This window comes from Sarcophilus harrisii, chromosome 5 (assembly GCF_902635505.1).
Source record: "Sarcophilus harrisii chromosome 5, mSarHar1.11, whole genome shotgun sequence".
Taxonomy (NCBI): Eukaryota; Metazoa; Chordata; class Mammalia; order Dasyuromorphia; family Dasyuridae; genus Sarcophilus; species Sarcophilus harrisii.
This window is the reverse complement of record NC_045430.1, coordinates 17,379,564-17,402,685: the sequence shown is the minus strand read 5'-3', so window position 1 is coordinate 17,402,685 and position 23,122 is coordinate 17,379,564. Positions and strand designations below refer to the sequence as shown.

At 40.4% G+C, this 23,122-nt stretch overlaps 1 protein-coding gene across 1 annotated transcript in view; it reads right to left on the bottom strand.

Moving 5' to 3' along the window:
- The window catches only part of LARGE1 (LARGE xylosyl- and glucuronyltransferase 1), a 566,453-nt gene that overhangs the window by 372,124 nt on the left and 171,207 nt on the right, over positions 1 to 23,122 (bottom strand). The window contains exon 2 of the mRNA XM_003771101.4: positions 17,721 to 17,908. Within this exon, the coding sequence (XP_003771149.1) occupies positions 17,721 to 17,826 (106 nt within the window). The 5' untranslated portion in view covers positions 17,827 to 17,908. The remainder of the gene's footprint in view (positions 1 to 17,720; positions 17,909 to 23,122) is intronic.

The following is a 23,122-nucleotide window of genomic DNA, read 5'->3' as shown; positions in this document are numbered from 1 at the left end:
ATACCAAGCACTGTATGAGGAGCCAAGGATGAATAAGATTAAAAACTGGAAGAAGGAATCAAGAAACATACAGAAAAATTCTATGAAGCCTATGTTTTTCTGGCTGCCTTGGTTTCCTTAAATTGACCAGGCACTAAATTAACAATAAACAATTATTAAGTACCTACTGTGTGCCAGAAATCATGTTAAACTATGAGGATACAAATAAAGACAAAACAAATAGCCCCTGATCTCTAGAAACTCACAGTCTAATGACCTGAGGAGTAAGTCAATAAAATATACCAGCTTCCAGGTGAGTGTTGTATGAGAAAAGAGTCCTATTGTCAAAACCCTCTGGTTTCAGTGCCAGCACTCACTAGCTGTGTGGCTTTGAGAAAGTCTCTTAACTCTCTGACCTGAGATTTATAGAAATGCCTTAGGAGTTTCCTTGGAGACAATAGGTAGTAGGAGGCAGGCTGGGGTACAGATTCAAAGTCAAAAAATTCAGATTTAAATGTGAATTCTGCATCTTGAAACTTAGCACCTATACTGCCTTCTTAAAGTTATTTTCATTTCTTCTCTGGGATGCTTCCATTTTCTGTTTTGTGAAAGTGGGATGGGGTTGGAGTGGTTGACCTCTAAGAGTTTTTCCAACTTTGATTTTATGATTCTATGATCTAAACATCCTGAGAGAAATGCCTAAGGAATCACAAAAGTAGGGAATTAATGGGAATACGTAATCAATATGTATTTCATCCAACAGAAGAAAATCCAAAGAGATAATGACATCACTACCCAGGAACTTTCTGAAGGGTTTAGGTAAGGACCAATCTTTCACCTATATTCAAGTCACTTGTCACATTTCTAAATGAATCACTAATTAACCAGAGTTAATTAACAAGTTATATAGGGCCTGACACATAGGCAGTATTCAATAAATGATTGATTGTATGGGATAAGGACAGGGACTGGAGTTATGGTTTCATTAGTATGTGGAATTCCCAGGGAGAGAAACTCTCTCCACTGGTATAGGTTGGTACCTTCTCTGTCCCTTGATAGCTTTAGATATTTGCCTTAGACTCTCTTCAACAATGAAATGATTCAGGCCAGTTCCAATGATCTTGTGATGGAGAGAGTCATCTGCACCCAGAGAGAGGACTGTGGGAACTGAGTGTGGACCACAACATAGCATCTTCACACTTTTTGTTGTTTGCTTGCATTTTATTTTCTTTCTAATTTTTTACTGTTTGATCTGATTTTTCTTGTGCAGCAAGATAACTGTATAAATATGTATTCATATATTGGATTTAACATATATTTCTACTATGTTTAATATATAGATAGATATATCTATATCTATATCTATATCTATATCTATATCTATATATATATATATATATGACTACTTGCCATCTAGGGGAGGGGGTGAGGGAAGGGGAGGGAAAATTGGAAACAAAGTTTTGCAAGGGTTAATGTTGAAAAATGATCCATGCATATGTTTTGAAAATAAAAAGCTTTAATAAAAAAAGACATTTGCCTTAAAGCACATGGGCAGGATGACACAACCCAGAAGGGTTAGAAGTGATATTCGAATTCAAGTTGTTCCAATTATAAGGCTAGTTCTCTACCCACTGGGCCATACTGCCTACATTGTGCTCTGTTGAATATATTGATGACATTTTATAAAACACTTTCTGTGAGCTTCTTGAGGGTAGGACTGTCCCCAGTTCAGCATATGGCTTTGCACATTAATAGGTACTTAAAATATGTTTATTCACTGACTGCATGATTTGATACAACAACAAATGCATGAAAAAGCATCTATTAAGCACCACATATTATACCAAACTCTGGGTCACAAAAACAAAAGCAAAGAGAGCCCCTGGCCTTAAGGAACATAAATTCTAATAGAATAATCTAATATATAGAAGAGGCTGGAGGCCAGGAAAGGGAATATTGATTTGGGAAATTTCAATGATAGGAATCAGAGCCAACAGTGGGGAAGAGTGTGGATTGACAGTATATAGAAAGAAAGTACAATTGTCATGCTTCTGGTTTTGTGGAAGAGGAAATGGGAGTTTCAAAGTGTGACACACAGTTATTAGGTACACAAAGCAGGTCCCAGATCCAAGGTTCAGGCTTTATTTCTTTATACCATAGATCTTTGCAAATCCACTCCACTCTTCCTGTACAAAAGAAAAGCAGTGGGGGAAGGTAGGTGACACTAAAGTGGAGAGAGCACCAACCTGAGTCAACCTGAATTCAAATTGGTCTCAGAAATTTAACACCTACTATCTGACCAAGTCATGTAACCTCAAATATCGCATCAAAAATAGAAACAAACAAACAAAAACAAAGAAAAAGGAAAGTCAGAGAATCATAACTTAAATGTTTCAGAAAAGAATCATCATCATCGTAATAATAAAAACAAGGATAATAACATTACCAAGTTAGAATGCACCTGAAAGGCCATCTAGCCCAAACTATGTTATCTCAAATAAACATTTATCTAGACTTTACCTGAAGACTTTCATTGATGGAGAAGATATCACTTCTTTCTGATGTTGGAGAGTTTCAAATGATCACTTAGATTTCTATAGCATATATGTTGAAATATTGTTAATATATTTGTTATAATAAATTAATATGATAATATTGATTGTATATATATATGATACATAATACATATAATTATTATTGATTGTTATAAGGATGTGTATACATACACACACTTATATAATTATGGGGAGAATGAGGACTGATAACTGTGCCTTCATCCTCTCCCCATTCCCATCACTTCTAATTCTGTCCTCTAGAATCAAACAGGGAAAAAAATAAGTTGTTTATAAGATAGATACAAATTGTTTTCTAACCAGTTACTGTGTACCCACTAATTCTCTTCTTCATGCTTTTAATCAATATTCACATGGCTTTTTTTTTTTTTTTGAGGTAGGGAGTTGATTCCCTCATCATCATAATAGAACAAGACAAGCCCTTAGAAACCATCTGGTTTAATCCCTTCACTCTACAGATGAAGAAATTGAGGAACAGAGAGACAGGGAACTGTCCAAGGTCCTGAGGTATTAAATGGTAGAACTAGAATCTGGATCCAGACCCTTTGTACTCAAATGCAATCATGGCCACTGCATGCCTTCATTCCTTTTCAGGGAGGAAGGAGAGAAGAAAAGAGAAGAAAGAGGATGAAGGGAAAGAGAGAGAGAAAAAGGGAAAAGGAAAGAAGGAAAAGAGAGAAAGAGGCAGAGACAGACAAAGAGACAAAGGCAGAGACACCGAGACAGAGGTAGAGACACAGTGAGAGAGAGAGAGAGAGAGAGCGCACAAACATTTAAGTGTGTTTATTATGTGTCAGATATTGTATTGACAGAACCATCACCTTCCTGGCACCTCACTCCCTGGTAGCAAGCACTCACACCACATATGCCTGGCTGGTGGTCTCCTCCTACCTTTCACAGTGAGCTTGCATTCCACCAACCCCCCCCCCCCCCCCCAAGTCATTTTTTAAAAAGCTGAGAAAAGCATACTAAGAACTCACTGGATTGGCTTCTCTGCCAAGCCCTATGGAGCTATCCCAAACCATGGAACCCATGAGCTGAGCTGGTCAATCAGCCAACTTTAAAGGGAGAAAAGGCATGTTCTTTGTAGAAAGTTCACATCATTCAGCCATTGCAGAGAGATGGGGTCTGGTGCCCAGGGAAGTGCACTGTCCCCAGGTCACAGAATCTCCAAATGAAGAGCAAAAAGGGACCTCATAGGCCATCTAATCCAACTCATCCTTGAACACAAATTCCTCCCATAACATCTCTGACAAGTGACCAGCCGGCTTTCACTTGAAAGCCTCTAATGAGGGTGAAAACATCACCCCTGAAAGCAGCTCATTTCACTTTGATACAGTCTTAATTGCTAGGAACTTTTTCTCTTCATCAAGCTGAAATCTGTCTCTTTTCCATTTCTAAGCCTTGCTCCTTTTTTTTTTTTCCCTGTGAGGCTGAGTAAAACTCATCTAATTCCTCTTCCAAGGGATCGTTCAAATACTTGTAGGAAGTACTCATGACCCTACACCCCACCCATGCATGTGCATGAGCCCACATGTGTACATACACACACATGCACACACAGACACACACATACGCACCCCAAAACAAAACAGCAACAACAAAAGTCTTCATTTCATCAGGCTCAAATGATCCTCCAAAAGCACAGTCTTGAGATACTTCCTCATCATGGTTGTTCTCACTTAGCCCTAGAGGACCTTCAGCTTATCAATATCTTTCCTAAACAATGGTGTTCAGTACAATACTCCAGACATAGTCTGACTGGGTTTGACCTCAGGAAATGAATGAGATGGAAATGACACTATCAGGTAAGGACACATTGCCTCATCATAATAATTTCCTAAGATTTTGAAAAGCCTTGCGTTCCTGCCCCCCCCCCCCCCATAATACTTTTGTATCAGTGGACTGAGACATTCCCCATTGGTCCAGGTCATCAAGATTAAGTGGACTTAACCAAAACATCAGTCAAAAGGATCCAAGTTCAAATCTGACCTCAGAAACTTAACACTTCCTAGTTGTGTGACTCTGAGCAAGTCACTTAACCCCAATTGCCTCAGCCAAAAAAAATTAGGATTGTCAAAATATGAAAAGAACAAATTCTTAGACCCTGGATTAAAAACTCCTGGAATATACTTTCTAAAATTCTCTAAAATTCCTTCCCATTCTAAATCCATAACCTTTTTTGAATGGATGAAAAAACATTTATTAAGGTCAAGCATTGTGCTAAGCAGTGGGATACAAAAAGAAAAACAAGACTCTTCCAGCTCTGAAGGAAGCAACATTCTAACGGGGGGAAACTTCCTTAAAGTACATTTACCTCCTTCGGTTTCTGTCTCCATCTGCAAAATGAGAGGAGTTGAACACTTTGGCCTCTTAACCCACTTAAAGCTGAAGATCAAGGGTTCTCTCCTCCTATCCATTGTTTAAAGTCCAGCTCATTACTCTAAGCCTTCCTCAGTATCTCCCTTGTCACATTTCCCAAAGCCTTTTTGAATACCATTAAATATTACTGAATATTACAGACATCCATGACCCTCATTGATGAGTTCCATTAGACCTTAAGCTTTTGTTCTACCTTCTTAACAGGCATGTTTTCAGTAGTAAGATGGAAGGCACCTTGGACCACACAAGATCATATGTTGTAAAGCTTAAAGAAATCTTAAAGAACATCTCGTCCAAACTCCTCATTTTTAGAAATAAGAGAACTAAGACCAAGAGAGGTAAGTGACTATATACATAGAGCTAAAGACTTAGAAATGGCATGGTACCAAATTTCATCAGTAAACTCCTCTTTAGGACAGTGGCTATTTTTTGCCTCTTTCTATCTCCAGTGTTTAATACAGTGCTGGGCACATCGTAGGAGCTTACTAATTGTTTAATAAAGGAAAACATGGCTGAAACTGCATATCCATAGTGAGCCATTGGCGAGGCAATCACTTATCAAATCGGTATAGTGGTGCCGAACAAGGATTTCAGGGGTCAGAGGATCAAGATCTTGGAGATAAAGAACATACAGTGCATACTGTCCCTGCCTCAAAAATCGTATATTTTGTTGGATACTATCACATGTAAATTGATGGTATAAATATATGTTTTTTTTTAAAAGACAGAGAGACCATCATTAGAGCTTGGAGAATCGGGACAGTTTTTAAGAATTTCCCCTCCCCCAAGCTAAACCTTAAAAGAACTCATTTAGCCCTTCAGAGAGAGGAGCAAGAGTTGTCCATTGCCTCGTTCATAAATCATCTTTCATATATTTACCAATCTATTACTAGTTCAGATTTATTTTTCATCTCTAGGGCAAATAATCCCAATTCTCTTTATTCCTCCCTGTTTCACAGACCATTACCTTTGTTTGTCTCCTCAAAGTAATTTCCAAATTCACACTGCCTCTATTAAACTGCTGGAATCCAGACTTGAAATCAGTTCTGAAGATATGGATTTGAAAGATACTAAGGATGAAACATTAAGTGGAAGAGACACGATAGCTTCCGGACACGGACATAACGTCTCCTGGAATCTCCCATCTAATGAACCCTCTGAATGCAGCAAGCCACAAATGAATCTGGGCTTTTATAATTAATTGGTGAAGCCGCTTCCATCGGCAGCCATGGCTCTGGGTGAGCAGAGAGAACGAGATCAGGCTGCAGAGTGAGGAGTATCTCACCCACTGCTTAATTTCATGTTTTGGATAAACACTCCAAGGTGAGTGGAGCGAGGGGGAGGCTAAGTGCCGATTTCTGAGAGTGATTTATTTACTGGATTCTTGCATTCTGGTCCATCAACAGATTGTTGATTCTTGGCACTGGCTGTATTTTGTGAGTTAACGGGGATTATTTATGGCTTATCCATTGATCCATAAAATGGGTCAATGGGAGAGAAGCTCATTCCCTTTTAGCACAAGTCTTCTTATACTTTACTCCCAAAGCCAGTGACACTGAACTCCTGGATAGTCTACAAACAAGATGCTCCATCTCCCGGCTCTGGGCATTTTCTCTTGGGAGTTCCCCATGCCTGGAACACTCTCCCTCTTTTGCGTTCCCTACTGCCATCTCCGACTTCCTTTAAGTTCCAACTAAAATCCCATCTTTTGTTTAAACTGACCTAAAAAAATCTCTTTTCAATGGCTTAAGCCAAAAAGGAAAGTTGTAAACCCAGTGACCGGCATATAACACACGGAAAACACAGGTTGCATGAAATGGACGGGAACTCATTCAGAGAAGGGTTAGTTCCTACCAATTCCCTGCCTGCCCCCCTGAAACCCATTTTACTAATTAGCTTTAGTGGTACTGCATAGTAGTGGAATGAGGTAGGGAGTGCCCTCTGCTGGTGGCCATATGCAGGCCATGAATGATGGAGGAAGCAGAAAGAAACACAAATCACTGGCCAATGAGAACATTCAGGGAAGTCTGGTTGACTTAAAGTTGAGCAGCTTAGTTTGTGAGCTTGACAGAGTCTGAGAATACCCTGAGAAGAAACAAACTGAATTTCTCTCTTTGCAACTGAAGAACTGGATGCATCTACTCATCAAAGGTGGGCACTAGAGGGAAAGAATTCTGCTCACCAAAGGACACAGCTCACCTTGTCTAGAGAAACCATCTTTCTTATGTCACCGGGAGAGAAGACAGCAATGTATCAGGTAGTATGGGATGTGAGTGGGAGCGGGGAGCACGGGCAAATTAAACTTGCATATTTTTGCTATTAAATGGGCTCCTGCTTCTATCACATCTCCACAGCTGTCATGACTGACACTTCTAAGTGCACATGAAAGTCACGTAGATATACTCAGATCGTAGGCTTAGTCTAAGCATTTGCAATTGGGGGGAGGAGGTTACACAGACAAGGATGAGATAGACTCTTGCCCTCAAGGAGGACCTTATACTTAGAACAGCTGGGTAGTGCTCTGGATAGTACGGGACTGGGAATCAAGATCAGAGTTCAAATGTGGCCTCAGATAGTGTGTGATCCCCAAGCAAGTCACTTCATCTTATTTGCTCCAGTTTCTATGTCTGTAAATAAAAGCTGGAAAAGGAAAGGAAGATAGGAAGGTAGGAAGGAAAGTAGAAAAGAAGGAAGGGAGGAAATAAGGAAGGGAAGGAGGGAGGGAAGAAGGAAGGAAGGAGAGAGGGAGGGAAGGAAGGAAGGGAAGGAAGGAAGGAAAAGAGGAAGAGAGGGAGGGAGGCAAGAAGGAAGGAGGGGGAAGGAGGGAAGGAAGGAAGGAAGGAAGGAAGGAAGGAAGGAAGGAAAAGAGGAAGAGAAAGAGATAGAAGAGAGAGGAAGGAGAGAGGGAGGAAGAGAGGGGGAGAGAGAGAGAGAGAGAGAGAGAGAGAGAGAGAGAGAGAGAGAGGGGGAGAGAGAGAGAGGAAGCTCTTGGCCTGAATGAGAGCACACATAAATTTTTAATCCTGCCTTCAGGCAGTTTATATTCCAAGAGGTTCTGGGAATGGAAGAAGTACATGCACTGGAATGTCAAGAAGACTATAGACTTGGTGGCCTGATTGTCCCAATTAGATGGGGCAAAAAATCTGAGCAGGACAGTGTTGCTAGCCTACGCTGTCCTGCTGAGCAGGACAGAGTGCTAGTTTCCCAAGGAGTAGAGATTGTGGGTGAAGCCACAAGTTGGAAAGGACTTTAGTGATTGTCTCAACAAGCCATCTCATTTTATGAATAAGGGAAATGAATGAGGGTTAAGTGACTTGCCTAATATCATAGAGATAAGAGTAAGAAGAGAAATTTATTTTTATTTTTTCACTTTTTAAACTTTTTGGATTTTTTTAAGAGGTGAGATTTAAATCAGGTCTTCTAATTCAAATCATCTATTCTTATTCCCTAACTTTAAAGATAACGAGGAGACTGAGATACTAAGAAAAGGGATCTGCCTAATATGGTAAAAGTAAATTCAGGTCCTCTGCCCTAAAACTAATGTCTTTTCCTCTCTAACATGCTAATTGTCATGTTCATTGAATCCCCACCTCCTTGAGATCCCATTTCAATCAATATCACTGGGAAGATGAGATCTCAGATTTCTAATCAGAAGGGGCACTGGAAGTCATTTTACTTTATAGGTCAGTAACCTATAAGGTGATTTTCTCACTCTAAGGGCTCTATTCACTCTATTCACTTTATAATATATCATAGAACTCAGTGTAGTGGTTAAATAAAATCAATAAGAAATATATTTAATTTTTAAAGAATATATCTGACATTTTTTTTTAACTCTTTAAAAGAAAATCATGGAAAGGGCTTTTTCCAAAAGCCCTTAGCAGTTACTAAAAATGAAAAGGTGAACTTTGCTCCATATCAGATTTCCTCTGCTTCAGTGTTCCAAGGTTCTTTTCACCACAGAAAATGCTAATTTGCCATTGGATGTGTTTTAATTATTATTATTTTTAGTTCACCATGGGAGAAAAACTTGGATCTGGACAACAGGTCTTCTCAAAGAATTTGTTACCTTCTCAGCTTACCCTTTTTTACATCTTAGTCAAATACTGTGCTATCAATCTTTGATTATAAACTGCCTGTGATTCTTTTGACTTCAGACTAGAAGAAAAATTGGGAATACACAGTATTCATGCTGCAGAAATTTCTCACACCCAGGTTCAATGAACTCTCCTAGTAACCAATCAAATTCAAGTCATGAGGACCCTTTCTGAAGCTCATAAATTTAAAAGATTTACAAAATTTTACCACGAAGAATTAGATGTATTTTCTGCTTAAGCAGGCTGCCTTCCAAACCAATCCCAATTAGGATCAGAGGATTTTGATGTTTCTTAGTCCCAAGTCCACCCCTCATTTTATAGAGTAGGAAACAAGTTCCAGTGGCTTTATATTACTTAGTCTATCAAATATAAAACCCTTGGTGTTTTCAAGCTCTTTGCAACCTTGTCCTTTCCTATCTTTCAATTCTCATAACCTATTGCTACTTTCCATATTCTTTAATGATCCAGCAACAGCGATCTTCTTGTTGTATGTCCAACATGGCATTTATCACTTGATTTTGTGCCTGGGACCCCCTTCCCTAGAATACCCTGCCTCCTCTAACGTACTTATTACCTCCCAAACCTTCTTCAAGACACAGCTCAAATTCTACTTGGGTATACAAAGATATATTATATCTTGTCTTGTCCTTTGGAAAGTTCCATGAGGATAAGGATTTTGTTTTTGTTTTGTTTTCCTGCACTTCATACAGTACTAATAAATATTAGGTGCTCAACAGATGCTAGTCCCCTAGCTTTCCCCATATCATACAGGGAGGGGGTAACAGCTGGAATTCATGATGAGTTTTCACTCCTGAAGTTACTGCTGTCCCTTCTGTTCCTTTGTACATATAACTGCCCTGAATGACAAAAGATGGGTGGCAGCTGGCTGATTGACTCTGGAACTGGAAGAGACCTTCTAGATCATCTAGCCCCATCATCTCATTTTGTATAGTAGTTAAGAGTGGATATAGAACACATTCATTTATACACAGGATTGCTGAGACTAGAATCCAGATATTTAGACACCCAAGTCCAAAACTCTTCTCACTAGACTTGCTGCCTTCACAACAAGATTCTTCTGGCCCCATGGCCTCCCAGTAAGGACTGTGGGAACAAGGGGAAAGACAGATGGAATTGTGAAATAGTAATATTTTAACATCTCTCCCACTTGTCCTCCGTATATTCATTTTTAAATTCAAATTTTATCTTTTTCTACAAAGTCTTAACAGCATGGAGCCATAAGTTATTCTACCATGAGAAGCAAACTAATTTTTGGCTATACAAACTAATCAGTGAAAGTGGAAAATAAAAAAAAAATCTACTTTCCATTTTAGTTCATAGCCAGAATCCTGGAGCTTATAATATCCTTTCTGAGAGATGCAGTCAGGTCTTTGGAAAGGAGACAAAGCATGCTTTGCCATTATTAAAGCAGTCCTATATCCTGGTGTCAAGTAACGGTTAGCATTGCTGGCGAATTATATCCAGAGAGCAGCAGCATGCCTTCATTGCTTGGATGGTGGAAGCTTTGAGGACTTTTATTGGAGGGAGGGAAGGAGAAGGGATTGAAAGAATGGATATAGAGGAGGGGAGAGGGAGGCTTAGTGACCCACTGTAATGACTACTGGAAGAGACTCCCAGAACTTCAGTCTCCACTCTGCAATCTGCTGCCTTCATAACCCTAGGCAAACCTTTAATTCCTGTGGGACTCGGTTTCCTCATCTGTGAAGAGGGTAGGGAGAGCTGACGAGATGATCTCCCTGAGATTCTTTATGACTCTAAATGCACAATCTTACAAACAGTAGTTGCTTGGGCAAAGGAGGAAGTCCAGTCCCTGTTCACGGTTCAGGCATATAAAATAACAGTATAATTTTAAAGAATCCTCTTTGTTTCCAAATAAAACACTAAGTCTGTGTTAGAGAATATAGAATGGGAAGGAACCTCATGAAATGGGACGTCAGAACAAAGAATGGGAGAGCTGGAACGAGGCTTGGAACAGAAAATGTCAAAGTGAGGAGAAATCTTAGAACAGAGTGCCAGAGGTACAAAGCTCCTTAGGATAGAAAATACAGAGTCAGAGCAGAGAGGAGAGAAAATGTCAGGGCTGGGAGGGGGACCTTAGAACAGAAAATATCTGAAGTGGAGGGGCCTTAGAAGGAGAATGCCAGAGCTGAGAAGTACTTCAGAAGATGGAGTGTGAGATTTGGGAAAGACCTTAGAATATAGAATATCAGAGAGAGAACAGAGCATAGAGATTGCCTTTTTTCAGTTTCTGTCATTTTATAAAGGAGACAGAAACTGATTTTTCCCAAGGTCACACAGGTCTAAAGATAAATGCTAGAATTCAAAGCCAGACTTGCCACTCCAAAGTCGGTGCTCTTTCCACTACACTGACTCAATTGATAGACATTTACCGGCAGCCCGCAACGAGCGGGCACTGTGATAGGTACAAAGAGAAAAAGCAGAAAGTTTCTATCTCCATTTTGGACAACGTCCCCTTCCATGTATTGAGCCCCTCTCAGAGCAGAGCAACTAATCACTGCTCTCCCCAGCTCCCACCCCAACTACCCACTGGCTCCATGGAGAACCCAGCCCATTATATCATCATTTGAGATCAACTAGGATGACAAAAGAAATCAGCGGTACACTGAATTGAGGATCAGAGGAATTGGGTTCAAATCTCCCAGTCTGCTCTTTTCTGAGGGCCACTCAAATCTCTGGGACGTCATTAGCTCCTGTGCCAAATGAAAGAGTCAGAATAAGTCAATGGTTCTTAACATTTCTATGTATGTCCTGGATATCTTTGTCATCCTAGGGAAATCTCTCCATTCTTTCTCAGAATGTTTACTTCTCTTAAATAATTTTAAAATAGATTTTAAGTCATAATAATTTAACGTTTTTAAATAATTAAGAAAATTCTAAAGATCACTTAGAAGTTAATGAAATTAAAGATATTGATTTTCTCCCATTCAATTTTACAAACCCCCTTAAATTGCTCCACAAACCCCAGATTAAAAATTCCTGGATGAATAATAACCTGTAAGGTCCTTCTGAACACTATAGCCCGTTCTCTACCTGGGGCCCATGGTTGTTCGAAGACAGATTGCAGTTGATAAGACTATAGGCAGCTACGGCAACTGCAGGAATGACAAATGTTCCTGCAAACTTAAATCAGTTCAGAAATTAATATCCTGGGCCTGTTCATGACACCAGTTTTAAATGTTCAGACTCTGCCTCATCGGAAGGAATTTGGTTTTCAAATAAAGCAGACATTTCTCACCCAGGCCTGGCCACGTGACAGCGCGGCTGACTCTGAACAGAGCCGGGTATGAATTATCTGAGGGCAAAGTGTGTGAACAATTTTCTGAATGGCTGAAAAGCCCCTTTTTTACACACCAATAATTCAATAACAGCTGAACACATATTCCTGAAGGACTTAACACACACACGCACACACACAGACACACACACACACACACACACACACACACACACACTCTCCACTATCCCACAAATCCACATTCACCTCTAAGGGAAGGCAATAAGAATGTCCGAAAAGTGATTCTAGGAACACAGTAACAGATGGGATAGAAATACAAATGGAAATAAATTTACATCTCATTTGTTATGAGCTATAAGAGGCAACAGGGCATGGTGGAAAGAATACTGAACTTGGGAGTCAGGAATATTTGGTTTTAAATGCCATTTCTGACCCAAACCAGCTGCCTAATTATGAGCAAGCCCGCAAATCTCTTAGAGCCTCAAACGATACTCTAAGATGGGGGATCTTAACCTGTGTGTGTGTGAGAGAGAAAGAGACAGAGATAGAGGGAGAGAGAGAGACAGACAGACAGAGAGAGACAGAGAGGAAAGATAAAGACAGACAGACAGACAGAGACAGAGACAGAGAGGAAAGAGAGAGACAGAGAGAGAGAGAGAGAGAGAGAGACAGAGAGAGGCAGACAGACAGAGCGAGAGAGAGCGAGAGAGAGAGAAACAGAGAGAGGCAGACAGACAGAGCGAGAGGGAGAGCGGGCGAGAGAGAGAGAGAGAGCGAGAGAGAGAGAGAGAGAGGGAGGGAGGAAAGGGACACACACACACACACATAGAGAGAGAAGAAAGAGACAGAGACAGACAGACAAAGACAGAGAGAGAGGATAGAGAGACACACATGAAAAAAGAGAGACAGAGATGGAGAGAGAAACAGAGAAAGAAAAAAGACACACAGAGAGGAGAGAGAGGGGGGAGGGAGGGAAGAGGAAGAAAAGAAGAGAAGAGGGGGAGAGAGAAAAAAGGGGAAAGGGAGGGAGGGAGAAAGCAATTATAGGGTTTGTAAAGCACTTTACAAATATGATCTCATTTGACCCTCAGCATCTGTGGGAGACAGGTGCCATTATGGTACCCCCTTTTACAGATGCAGAAGTTAAGCGTTTTATACACTGCTCTGCCTGCTCACAACTGCCCTAGGAGAGGGGTGTCATCATTACCTCCCTTTTCCAAATTTGGAAAATGAGACTGAGAGGCAATGGGACTCGTCCAGGGTCACACTGTGAATGGATTTCTCTGGTAGTCGGAAGAAACACCGACTCCCTTCCTTTTGATTATAAGTTGACGCTCACCCCGCTTTTCTGTTCTCTGACAACCTCAAAGCATCACAGATCTATAATTCAAAGGAACCTCAGAGGCCGTGTAATCGAATATTTTCATTTGACAAATGAGGAACCTAAGAGAGAGATGAAGTTAGATGAAGTCACTTGCTCAAGACCACTTAGTTATCAAACATCAAAGACAGTGCTCGGACTCCAGAGCATCCCACTTGTACCATGTGGAAATGGATTCATTCTACAAAGGGACTCTACACTGCTTGGAATCCCTGATCTATACAGACTGCCCATGATTCCTAGAATGGAGCTCCTTCCCCATTTCTAGTTCTGAGAGCCCCCTGGTTTCAATCAAGGCTCAGCTCAACTCAATTCCCAAGCCCCCAAATCTTAGCATCCTTTTCCCCTTAATCATTTTGTATTTACTGTGTAGATATCATTCACGCTGGTTCTTGCCCTAACAAAATGGAAGCTCTCTGAGGGTAGGGGAGGAGTTGTTGTCTCTATATCACCAGCGCCCAGCACAAATAGGCCCCTAATGAATGTTTGTGACTCGAAGGAATCTCAGACCTGGAAGGGACTTCAGAGTTTAAGAAATCAAGCCCCAACCAGTCCATGAGGGACCTCCGCAACCTGCCAGCAAATATGAGAGAAATTAATACCAATTATTGGTATTTGGGCTTTTGGGTCTGTTGTAATAGTCCAGTAATGGAGAACTCCCCACCTCCTAAAATAACTTGTTCTATTATAAGATGATTCTAACTTTTTCTTCCTTATTCTTATCTGAAACTTACCCTCGATCTTGTTCTTGAATAGGACCAAAGACGTCATGAGGTGCTGTCTTGACTTGCATATAAAATGGATTTAAGTGAGACAGAGACTAAAGTCAGAAGGATTGTTGATGACCTAGGATGCTGTGGGTGACCTTGACAGCTCCCTTGCTTGACCTAGCTCTGAGCAGCCCACAAAGTCAGCTTTAACAGCTTTCATGGCCAAACTGTTCTCATCCACCCGTTCTACTGAGAGAAGTCTTCACATGCTTGGTAGACATTCCCATAACTCACTGATGAGGAGGTGACCACTGCAATCCCACAGTTTGCAGTTTCTTGGAGTCTCTATCCAATTGTCTGGGGATTCTAAATTCTAGATAGCAAAAAGAACAGATCTCGTCCTTTCTATGTCTAGAATCGATCATTTCCCCTACTTTCTAGCCCCTAACTCAATCCTCCTCTCCCTTTTAGCTCTCCACTCTATTTCCAGTTTCCCAATAAAATATTAGCTCCTTGAGAGTAGGAACAGTTTTGTTTGCTTGTATTATTAAATCTTCTATACTTAGGGGCATCTAGATGGTGCAATGCATAGAGCATCAGCCCTGAAGTCAGGAGGACCAGAGTTCAAATCTGACATCAATCACTTAATGCTTCCTGATTGTGTGCTCCTGGGCAAGTCACTTAACCCCAATTGCCTCAGCAAATATATATATATATATATATATATATATATATATATATATATATATATATATATATATATATATATATATTTAGTTCATTGTCTAACACAAAATAAGTACTTAATAAATTCTCTTTCTTTATCTCTATGTCTCTGTCTCTCTTTCTCCACCCCTTCCCCCAATCCTTCTTCCATATGACAACCTACCAGGTATTTCAAAAACTGAATATTCCTCCATTCTACCCCCAACAAGTGTTCTCTTCTCTAGGCTAATTTATTCATTTTTGCTCTTAGAGAACACTAGACCTCCTAGATCCTTACCAACTCCCAGGCATTCATTTGTGTGCATTTTCCCCTCTGAGGTGAGTCTCTACTCTGCTTTCTGGTAGAACCAGTGAAATTAAAGACTTGTAAAAAATGCATCCACACTCTACATATTCAATTTCTCTTGATGTAGGCAGATTCTTTGCTCCTTATTTATGGCTTCACCTGCCTTGAAATGGAAAATCCGAGGGTGTCAATAAATGGATTGTGAAGTTGTTATGTTTAACTACAGAATCGGCAATGTCTCCATGGGCCATTTTGGAAATGCAGTGAGTTTGGCAGCCCTAGTCAGGGGACCTGCCTCTTCCAATAAACACACAGATTTGCTGCTGAGCCCCATCACCAGAAGAGGGAGGCAGCATGGTTTATTTCCCTATATCATGGACCTCTCTTTATCCCTCTGGTTCCCCCCTCAAAATTCTATTCTTATTAATATGAAACAAAAGATGTAAGATTGGCAGCTCCCCCAAAACCCCACACCATTTTTCCTATTCAAATTCTCAGATCCCCATGAAATCTAGAGTTCATGGACCCCAGATTATGAATCCCTGGTATGATGGGAGAAAAATAGATGTTGAGCAGCTAGATTTAAATGTTGGCTCTGTCACTGACTAGTTGTGTGATCCTGGGCAAATCATTTAACTTCTCTGGGCCTCACATTATCCATCTGAAAAATGATGGTGTAGGACTCCTTACCCCCCTCCCCATGTAACTCTACAAATATATAATCCATTGATTTATAAGGACAGAATATGGGACCTAGAATTAGGAAGATTTGGATTCAAATTTGGCTTCAGATGCTTACTAGCTGTGTGACTCTGTTCTTCCTTTATAAAATTAGAACACACTGGAGAAGGTCGCTTTCTTTGCCAAGAAAACCCCATGGGGTCATATAGAATTGGACATGACTGGATGACTAAGCAACACTAGAATAATTTATAGTCCTAATGGACCATCTCAGTAGGGAGTTATTCTCTCGGCCCCAATCACTTAGCCTGATGGTCAAACAATACAGTGGGCAATGGAGAGACCTGTTCTCCACAGCATGGAGGAAAATGGCCAAGCTGTGGAAGGGACAGACTGATCATTGAAAATCATCTCTGTTTGGTTGCCCATCATCAGGGAAGGTTGTCCTGGCAAGTAACTGTGGCTTTGGTAGATTGGAGCTAGATTATAGACTGCCTTTGATGGCAGGTCAAGGCCCTGACATTTGGTCCTAGAGGGAATAGTGAGCCAAGAAGGGATTTGCAGGAAGGGAGTAACCTTATCAGATGTAGAGCAGTAGGAGAATTATTGGGCGGCTGTGGAGGGAGAGATTGAAAAAGACAATAGAGAAGACAGCAGAGGTGGCTGCCATGAGTGGTCAGTTCACACATACACACATGACGGCAATAAAGTAGCTTTCTTACTAATTTCTCTACTTCTACTCTCTCCTTTAATCATATATACAGATATGTACATATAAATATATGACATATACAGAGGTATTCACGCATATGAACATGGACATCACAATATGAATTACATAACCTACACGTGTATATGTGTGTGCATATCGTGGTGTGTTTTCATAGATATATACACACATATATATGTACATTATATTATATATGTACATTAAACATATGTTTAGATATAAGAATATTTTAATTAAACCAGCAACAAAATGATGATAATAGCAAACATTTATATGACCCTTTAGAAAAACACATTTTTGTCTTTGTTTCTTTCTATTTCTGTCTTTCTCTCTGTATGTCTGTCTCTTTCTCTGTGTCTCTGTCTCTCTCTCGTCTTCCCTTTGTCTCTCTCTTTCTGTCTCTCTGCACCTCTCTCTCTCTCTCTCTGCCTTTGTCTTTTTCTATTTCCTGTCTCTTTTTCTATCTCTCTCTGCCTCTCTATATCTCTATCTCTCTCTTTTTCTATCTCTCTCTGCCTCTCTATATCTCTATCTTTCTCGTTTTCTGTCTCTTTCTTTTGCTTTCTCCCTTGGTCTCTGTCTCGTCCTTCCTCTCTCTAATTCTTTCTCCATCTATCTCTCTCTGCCTCTCTATATCTCTATCTCTCTCTTTTTCTGTCTCTTTCTTTTGCTTTCTCCCTTGGTCTCTGTCTCTTCCTTCCTCTCTCTGTTTCTCTCTCCCTCCCTCCCTCCCCCTCTTCTTTTCTCCCTCCCCCCCTCTCTATGACTCTCTCTGTCTCTGTCTCCACATCAATAAGGAAATGGCAAACTGCTCCAGAGTTTTTGCTAAGAAAACTCCAAATGGGCTCACAAAGAGTTAGACACAATTGGAACAGATTTTCCCTCTTCCCGCCCTCACCTTCGAAGCTTCCAGCAAAGAGGTAAATCCAGGTGACTGCTGGGATGAAGAGCACGGTCAGGGAGGCAGCCAGGAATTTCCGTCTCCCTCTGCAGATGCCCAGCATCCTCTCGGCAGTGGCAATCTCTCTCCACGGCGCCGTTCCTATGTTGGGAGCGTAGAGTCCCCAGCGTCCCTCATATTACTTTCTGAAAAGGAAGGGAAAGCAGAAACCGGTCAGAAATCATCGTCACGGTCATCTGTAACCCATGTCCAGACACCCCCAGAGGAGCTTCTCTGCTCTCTGCCCATTTCCTTCTAGCTGCACCTTCTGGTGAATAGATTGCCTTCGTTCAGAGCCCAGCAGGAGTGTTGAAAGGGGGAAAAAAGGCTGACATTTGTACAGTACTTTGAGACTCATAAAGCCTTTTATACATATTATCTTGTTTTGATTCCAACAACTTTGTCATACGGGTACTACAGGAAATTTCCAAGCTCCTGCTACCATTTATCACACCTGGTACAAGTTCCAAAGCACACCAGGTCTATAGCATAAAAAGCATCCAACCGTGGGCCCCAGGGAGCACAGAGTCTCCCCTAGATCTTAGTTGATTCACTGTGGGGGGAGACAGAAGCAAAGCTCATGTGGGATACAGCAGCTGGGGGTGGGGGCAGGAACTGCACTTACCATCTGGGAACTTCCTATTTTAACTATTATTCTGGTTTATCAGCTTCTCAGCTAAAGTGTTCTATATTATTCCATTAGATAGCACCTGGTAAAATCTAGCACTCTAGGGCAAATCGTCAGTTGTCATGCCCTAGGTATAACTCTTGGTATTATTAACCCTCAATTTACAAAGAAAGAGTATAAGGACACTTCTAACAGGGCTCAGCAACTCCCGTAATTAGATTGCACAGTGGATAGAACACCAGACCTGAGGGTCAGGAATAGCTTCAGATACTTATTAGGTATATGACCCTGGCCAAGTCACCTAATCCTATGAGCCTCAGTTTCCTCATCTGTAAAATGAAATGGAGAAGGAAATGAATGAAGAAATGAAATGGAGAAGGAAAAGGCACATTTCTCACTTGAGTATCTCCACCAAGGAAACTCAAATAGGGTTACGAAAAATCAGACAGGACTCAACAATAAGTAGTGGACATCCGCATGACAAAAATGTTTTAAGGTTTCCAAAAGTGCTAATACACTATCTCATTGATCCTCATGCTGATCCCTTATCCCTATTTGAGACTGCTAAATGGGACTCCTAAATGGGAACCTCCCCTTATATCAGTTCTGACAAGCAGTCTGGCCATCCTTACCAGAAGACCTCAAGTAAAGCGGACCCATTAATTACTCTTACTCCTACTTCTTCTGCCTCCGGCAGCAGCAGCAGAGCTACTATTACTACTACTAGTACAGCTATTATCACCATCACTACTACCACTACTAGTATTACTACTAGTACTGCTACTACCATCACTACTAATACTACTATTAGTACTGCTACTATCATTATCACTACTACTGCTACTACTACTACTAGTGGTATTAGTACCATCACTACTACCACTACTAGTACTGCTACTACCATCACCACCATCACTACTATTATTACTATTAATACTGCTACTACCATCACCACCACCACTACTATTACTACTAGTAGTACTACTACTACTATCACTACCATTACTACTAGTACTGCTACTATCACCATCACTACTACTGGTATTACTACTACTATTACTACCATCACTACCACCACTACTATTACTATTACTAGTACTACTACTACTACCATTACCACCACCACTATTAATATTACTTGCTTTGCTACTACTATCACCACCATCACTACTAGTACTACCATTACTACAATTACTACTACTGCTACTACCATCACTACCATTACTACTATTACTATTACTACCATTACTACCACCACTACCATTACTACTACTAGTATTGTAACTGCCACCATCACTATTATTACTACTACAACTAGTACCACTACCACTTCTTCTACCACTACTTCTACTACTTCTACACTATCACCACCACTACCAGCACCAGCAGAACACAATTCTTGAAGGACTTAAAAACACACATCCATATACTTATACTATTACTACATTTTTGTAATAGTTATAATACCTAATAATATGTTATTATAAGCATATTAACATATATATTGCATATAATGTACTATATGCAATAAATTACAATTTATAATAATTATTACTAATAATATTTCTATTTATTGAAAATACTTCATATTCTACCACCCAGATTGTTATCAGGAAATCTCTTTGTAAACCTTAACACTATAAAAAAGTAAGTAATAATTATCATTACTTTTTAATCTTATGTGTATATATGAGTATGAGTATAGAAATACATACACACACATACATGCATATTCTTATAAATAGCTTAAGTTAAAGGCCCCTTAAAGGTAGATACCATGTCTCCTTTCCACTCTACATCTACAGTATTGAGTACGGAACAATGCAATTTGCCCTATAATTGTCGGAGTTTAACCAAACACATGAAGTTCTTTTGACAGATTTCCTAAAGAGTTTTCAGCCCCTTCCTCAATAACCCATTCACATATCTAAGTATCCATATACAAAGAATAGTCTTTTATTGCTCTAACTTAAATCCCTTTGTCTTTCATCTTAAGATAATTTACTTTACCTGTCTTAGAAATGTCATGCACCCTTGTTCTCCACTTAAAATAGCCCAGAACAAAGAGATACATCTGAAAATCCTGGGCAAAGTCACAGGAAAGACAGAGGATCACAGAGTTATTAGAGGTAGAAGGGACCACCTGTGCCAACACCCTCATTTTACAAATGAAAAACTAAAACTGAAAAGGAATCCTTAAATCTCAGCAGGGAACGAAACTCACTAGTCACCAGATTGTGGGTTCATAGAATTGGAACTGAAAGGCCCATCAGAGGTCATTTAATCCACTCCTTCCATTCCATTTTGTTTTAATCATTTTTCAAGTACCCAACTCTGTGTGACCCCATTTGGGGGTTTATGGCAGAGACACTGGAGGGGTTGGCAATTTCTTTCTCCAGCTCATTTTACAGATGAGAAAACTGAGGCAGAGTTAAATGACTTGCTTGAGGTCACACAGCTCGTAAGTAAGTGACTGAGGTCAGATTTGAACTTAGGAAGATGAATTTTCCTGTGACTGAGGTCAGATTTGAACTTAGGAAGATGAATTTTCCTAACTCCAGGGTGAACACTCTCTGCACTGATCCCCATAACTGAGGAAATTGAGGTCGTGAGAAGTTAAGCGATTCTCCCAGGTTACATAGGCAATAATTTATAAAGGCAGGATTTGAACATCATTCCTGACTCCCATTGCACATTCTACCATGCCATGCCGTGACTAATTCACTCCAATCCACCCCTGAAGTAGGAACCCCTTGCAATCTTCCTAGTAAACAGCTTTGATGGGAAGATCTCCATTGGAGAGAGGGCAGACTCCCTCCCTCCCAAGACAGTATATTTTCTCATTTGGAAAGAGTTTCTAAAAATTTCTTGCAGTCTTCTATTTCTCCTAGTTTTGTCTTGGGACCAAGCAGAAGCAATTCTAGTTCTTTTACACAGCAACCCTTGGAAGGCTTGTAAAGAACTCCTTAAGCTTTTTTCCCCCCTAGATTAAAAACAGCCAGTTCCTTCACTTATGACCCATATGAAACAGCTGGAAAGTAGAGTTAATACAGCAACTGAACCAGAAAACAGGAAAAACTGCATTCAAACCCAATCTTATTTACTTGTGTGACTCTGGACAAGTCCCTAAAATTCTGTTTGACTCAGTTTCCCCATCTGAAAAAACCATGCATAATAACATCATCTACCTACCACTCAGGGTTGTTGAAGGATCAAATTAGGTGACAATAATAAAAAAGCTTTGCAAATTTTAATGTGTTATGAAAATACTGGTTATTATTATTAGCTCTTACTCTATGGCGTGATTTGAGATACTTCATCACCTTGGTTGCCTTCTAGCTAATCAATCTCCTTAAAATGGAATTTCCAGAACTGAACAGAATGCTCCAAATGTGACCTGCCCAGGGCAGCCTACAAGGAGATCATGACCTCCTTATTCCTCAAAGCAAGATCTCTTCCTAAAGCATCCTTCCCAACTTCCCCAGCCCCAGGGGCTCTATCACACCTTTGACTCATACAAAGCTCACACTCTCCTGAAGGATGAAGAACTTGCCAGCCTCAAGACAAACTAGGGGAAGAGCTAGGACTCAAGACCTTGCCTTAAGTCAACAAGTTATATATATATATATATATATATATATATATATGTGTGTGTGTGTGTGTGTGTGTGTATAATCATGTATACACACACACAGATAAGTATATACAAAAGAAACAGAAGGAATCATACAAAGCTCTCTCTCCATTTCCCCTTAGCACTGGACTAAATTTTGACACTACAAATGTCATGCAGCCCCGAGGATAAACTCATCACCTAAAATCTCATTATTTTGGAGATTGATTCAGCTTTGATGCTCAGAACCTTTTCAGCTCCTACCAGTCCCCCTCCCTTTTGAATGGAGAACCATTAAATTCTTCCAAAGCAGCTCTTTATATAAGGCTCAGAATTTTTCAACTAACTCTTTATTTCCCATCAGCTATTCTGTTTGCTCTTGACTCCTAGAAGATCAATCAAGTCCCAGAGCCAACTACCTTCTCCATCTGATCATCCTTTTATCCGATGTCTTCCCCCAATAGATGGATAGTAGGCTCTTTGAAGGAAGGGACTGTCTTTTCTTACTTCCATCCCCAGCATTTAGAAGGACAGTGACCGGTGCTTAGTAGGAATTGAAATGCTGACTGTCTCCTCACCGAAGTGCTTTGCAAACTTAAGTTGGGAGTATAAACGCCGATGATTATTGCTATGCCGGTAGCCTAAAATTCACAAATATCTTACAACTTCTTGCTTTCCTCGCCCCCGCCCCACCTGCAAATGTTCAATTTCAGAAGAAAGGGAGTTAATGGGCATGAAAATGCAAGAGCTAAAACAGGGTCTGGGGAGGGGGGTTTGTTGTAATGACAGTTCTGGCTTCTGAAATTAAACACAGCGGGTAAGAAATTCCTACATGGGTTTTACTTTTGAATAAATCACACATCCTCGCTCTGGAAACACATTTGTTCCTTAAAACTCAATTCATAATAAAAGTATCAACAGAAAGTAGAATTGGGAACCCACATCACCTAATCACCACCAAGTGAGATTGAAAATCATTTCCAAATATGCAGATTCCACGGCCCTCCACACAAAAGTGGAGCCGCATACCTGAGGCATGTTAGCACACCTCCCTTCCTCGGCTGGATGAGGGTCCCCAGAGCTGTCACAGGAGATGAAAGCAAACTTGTCTGGCACCCA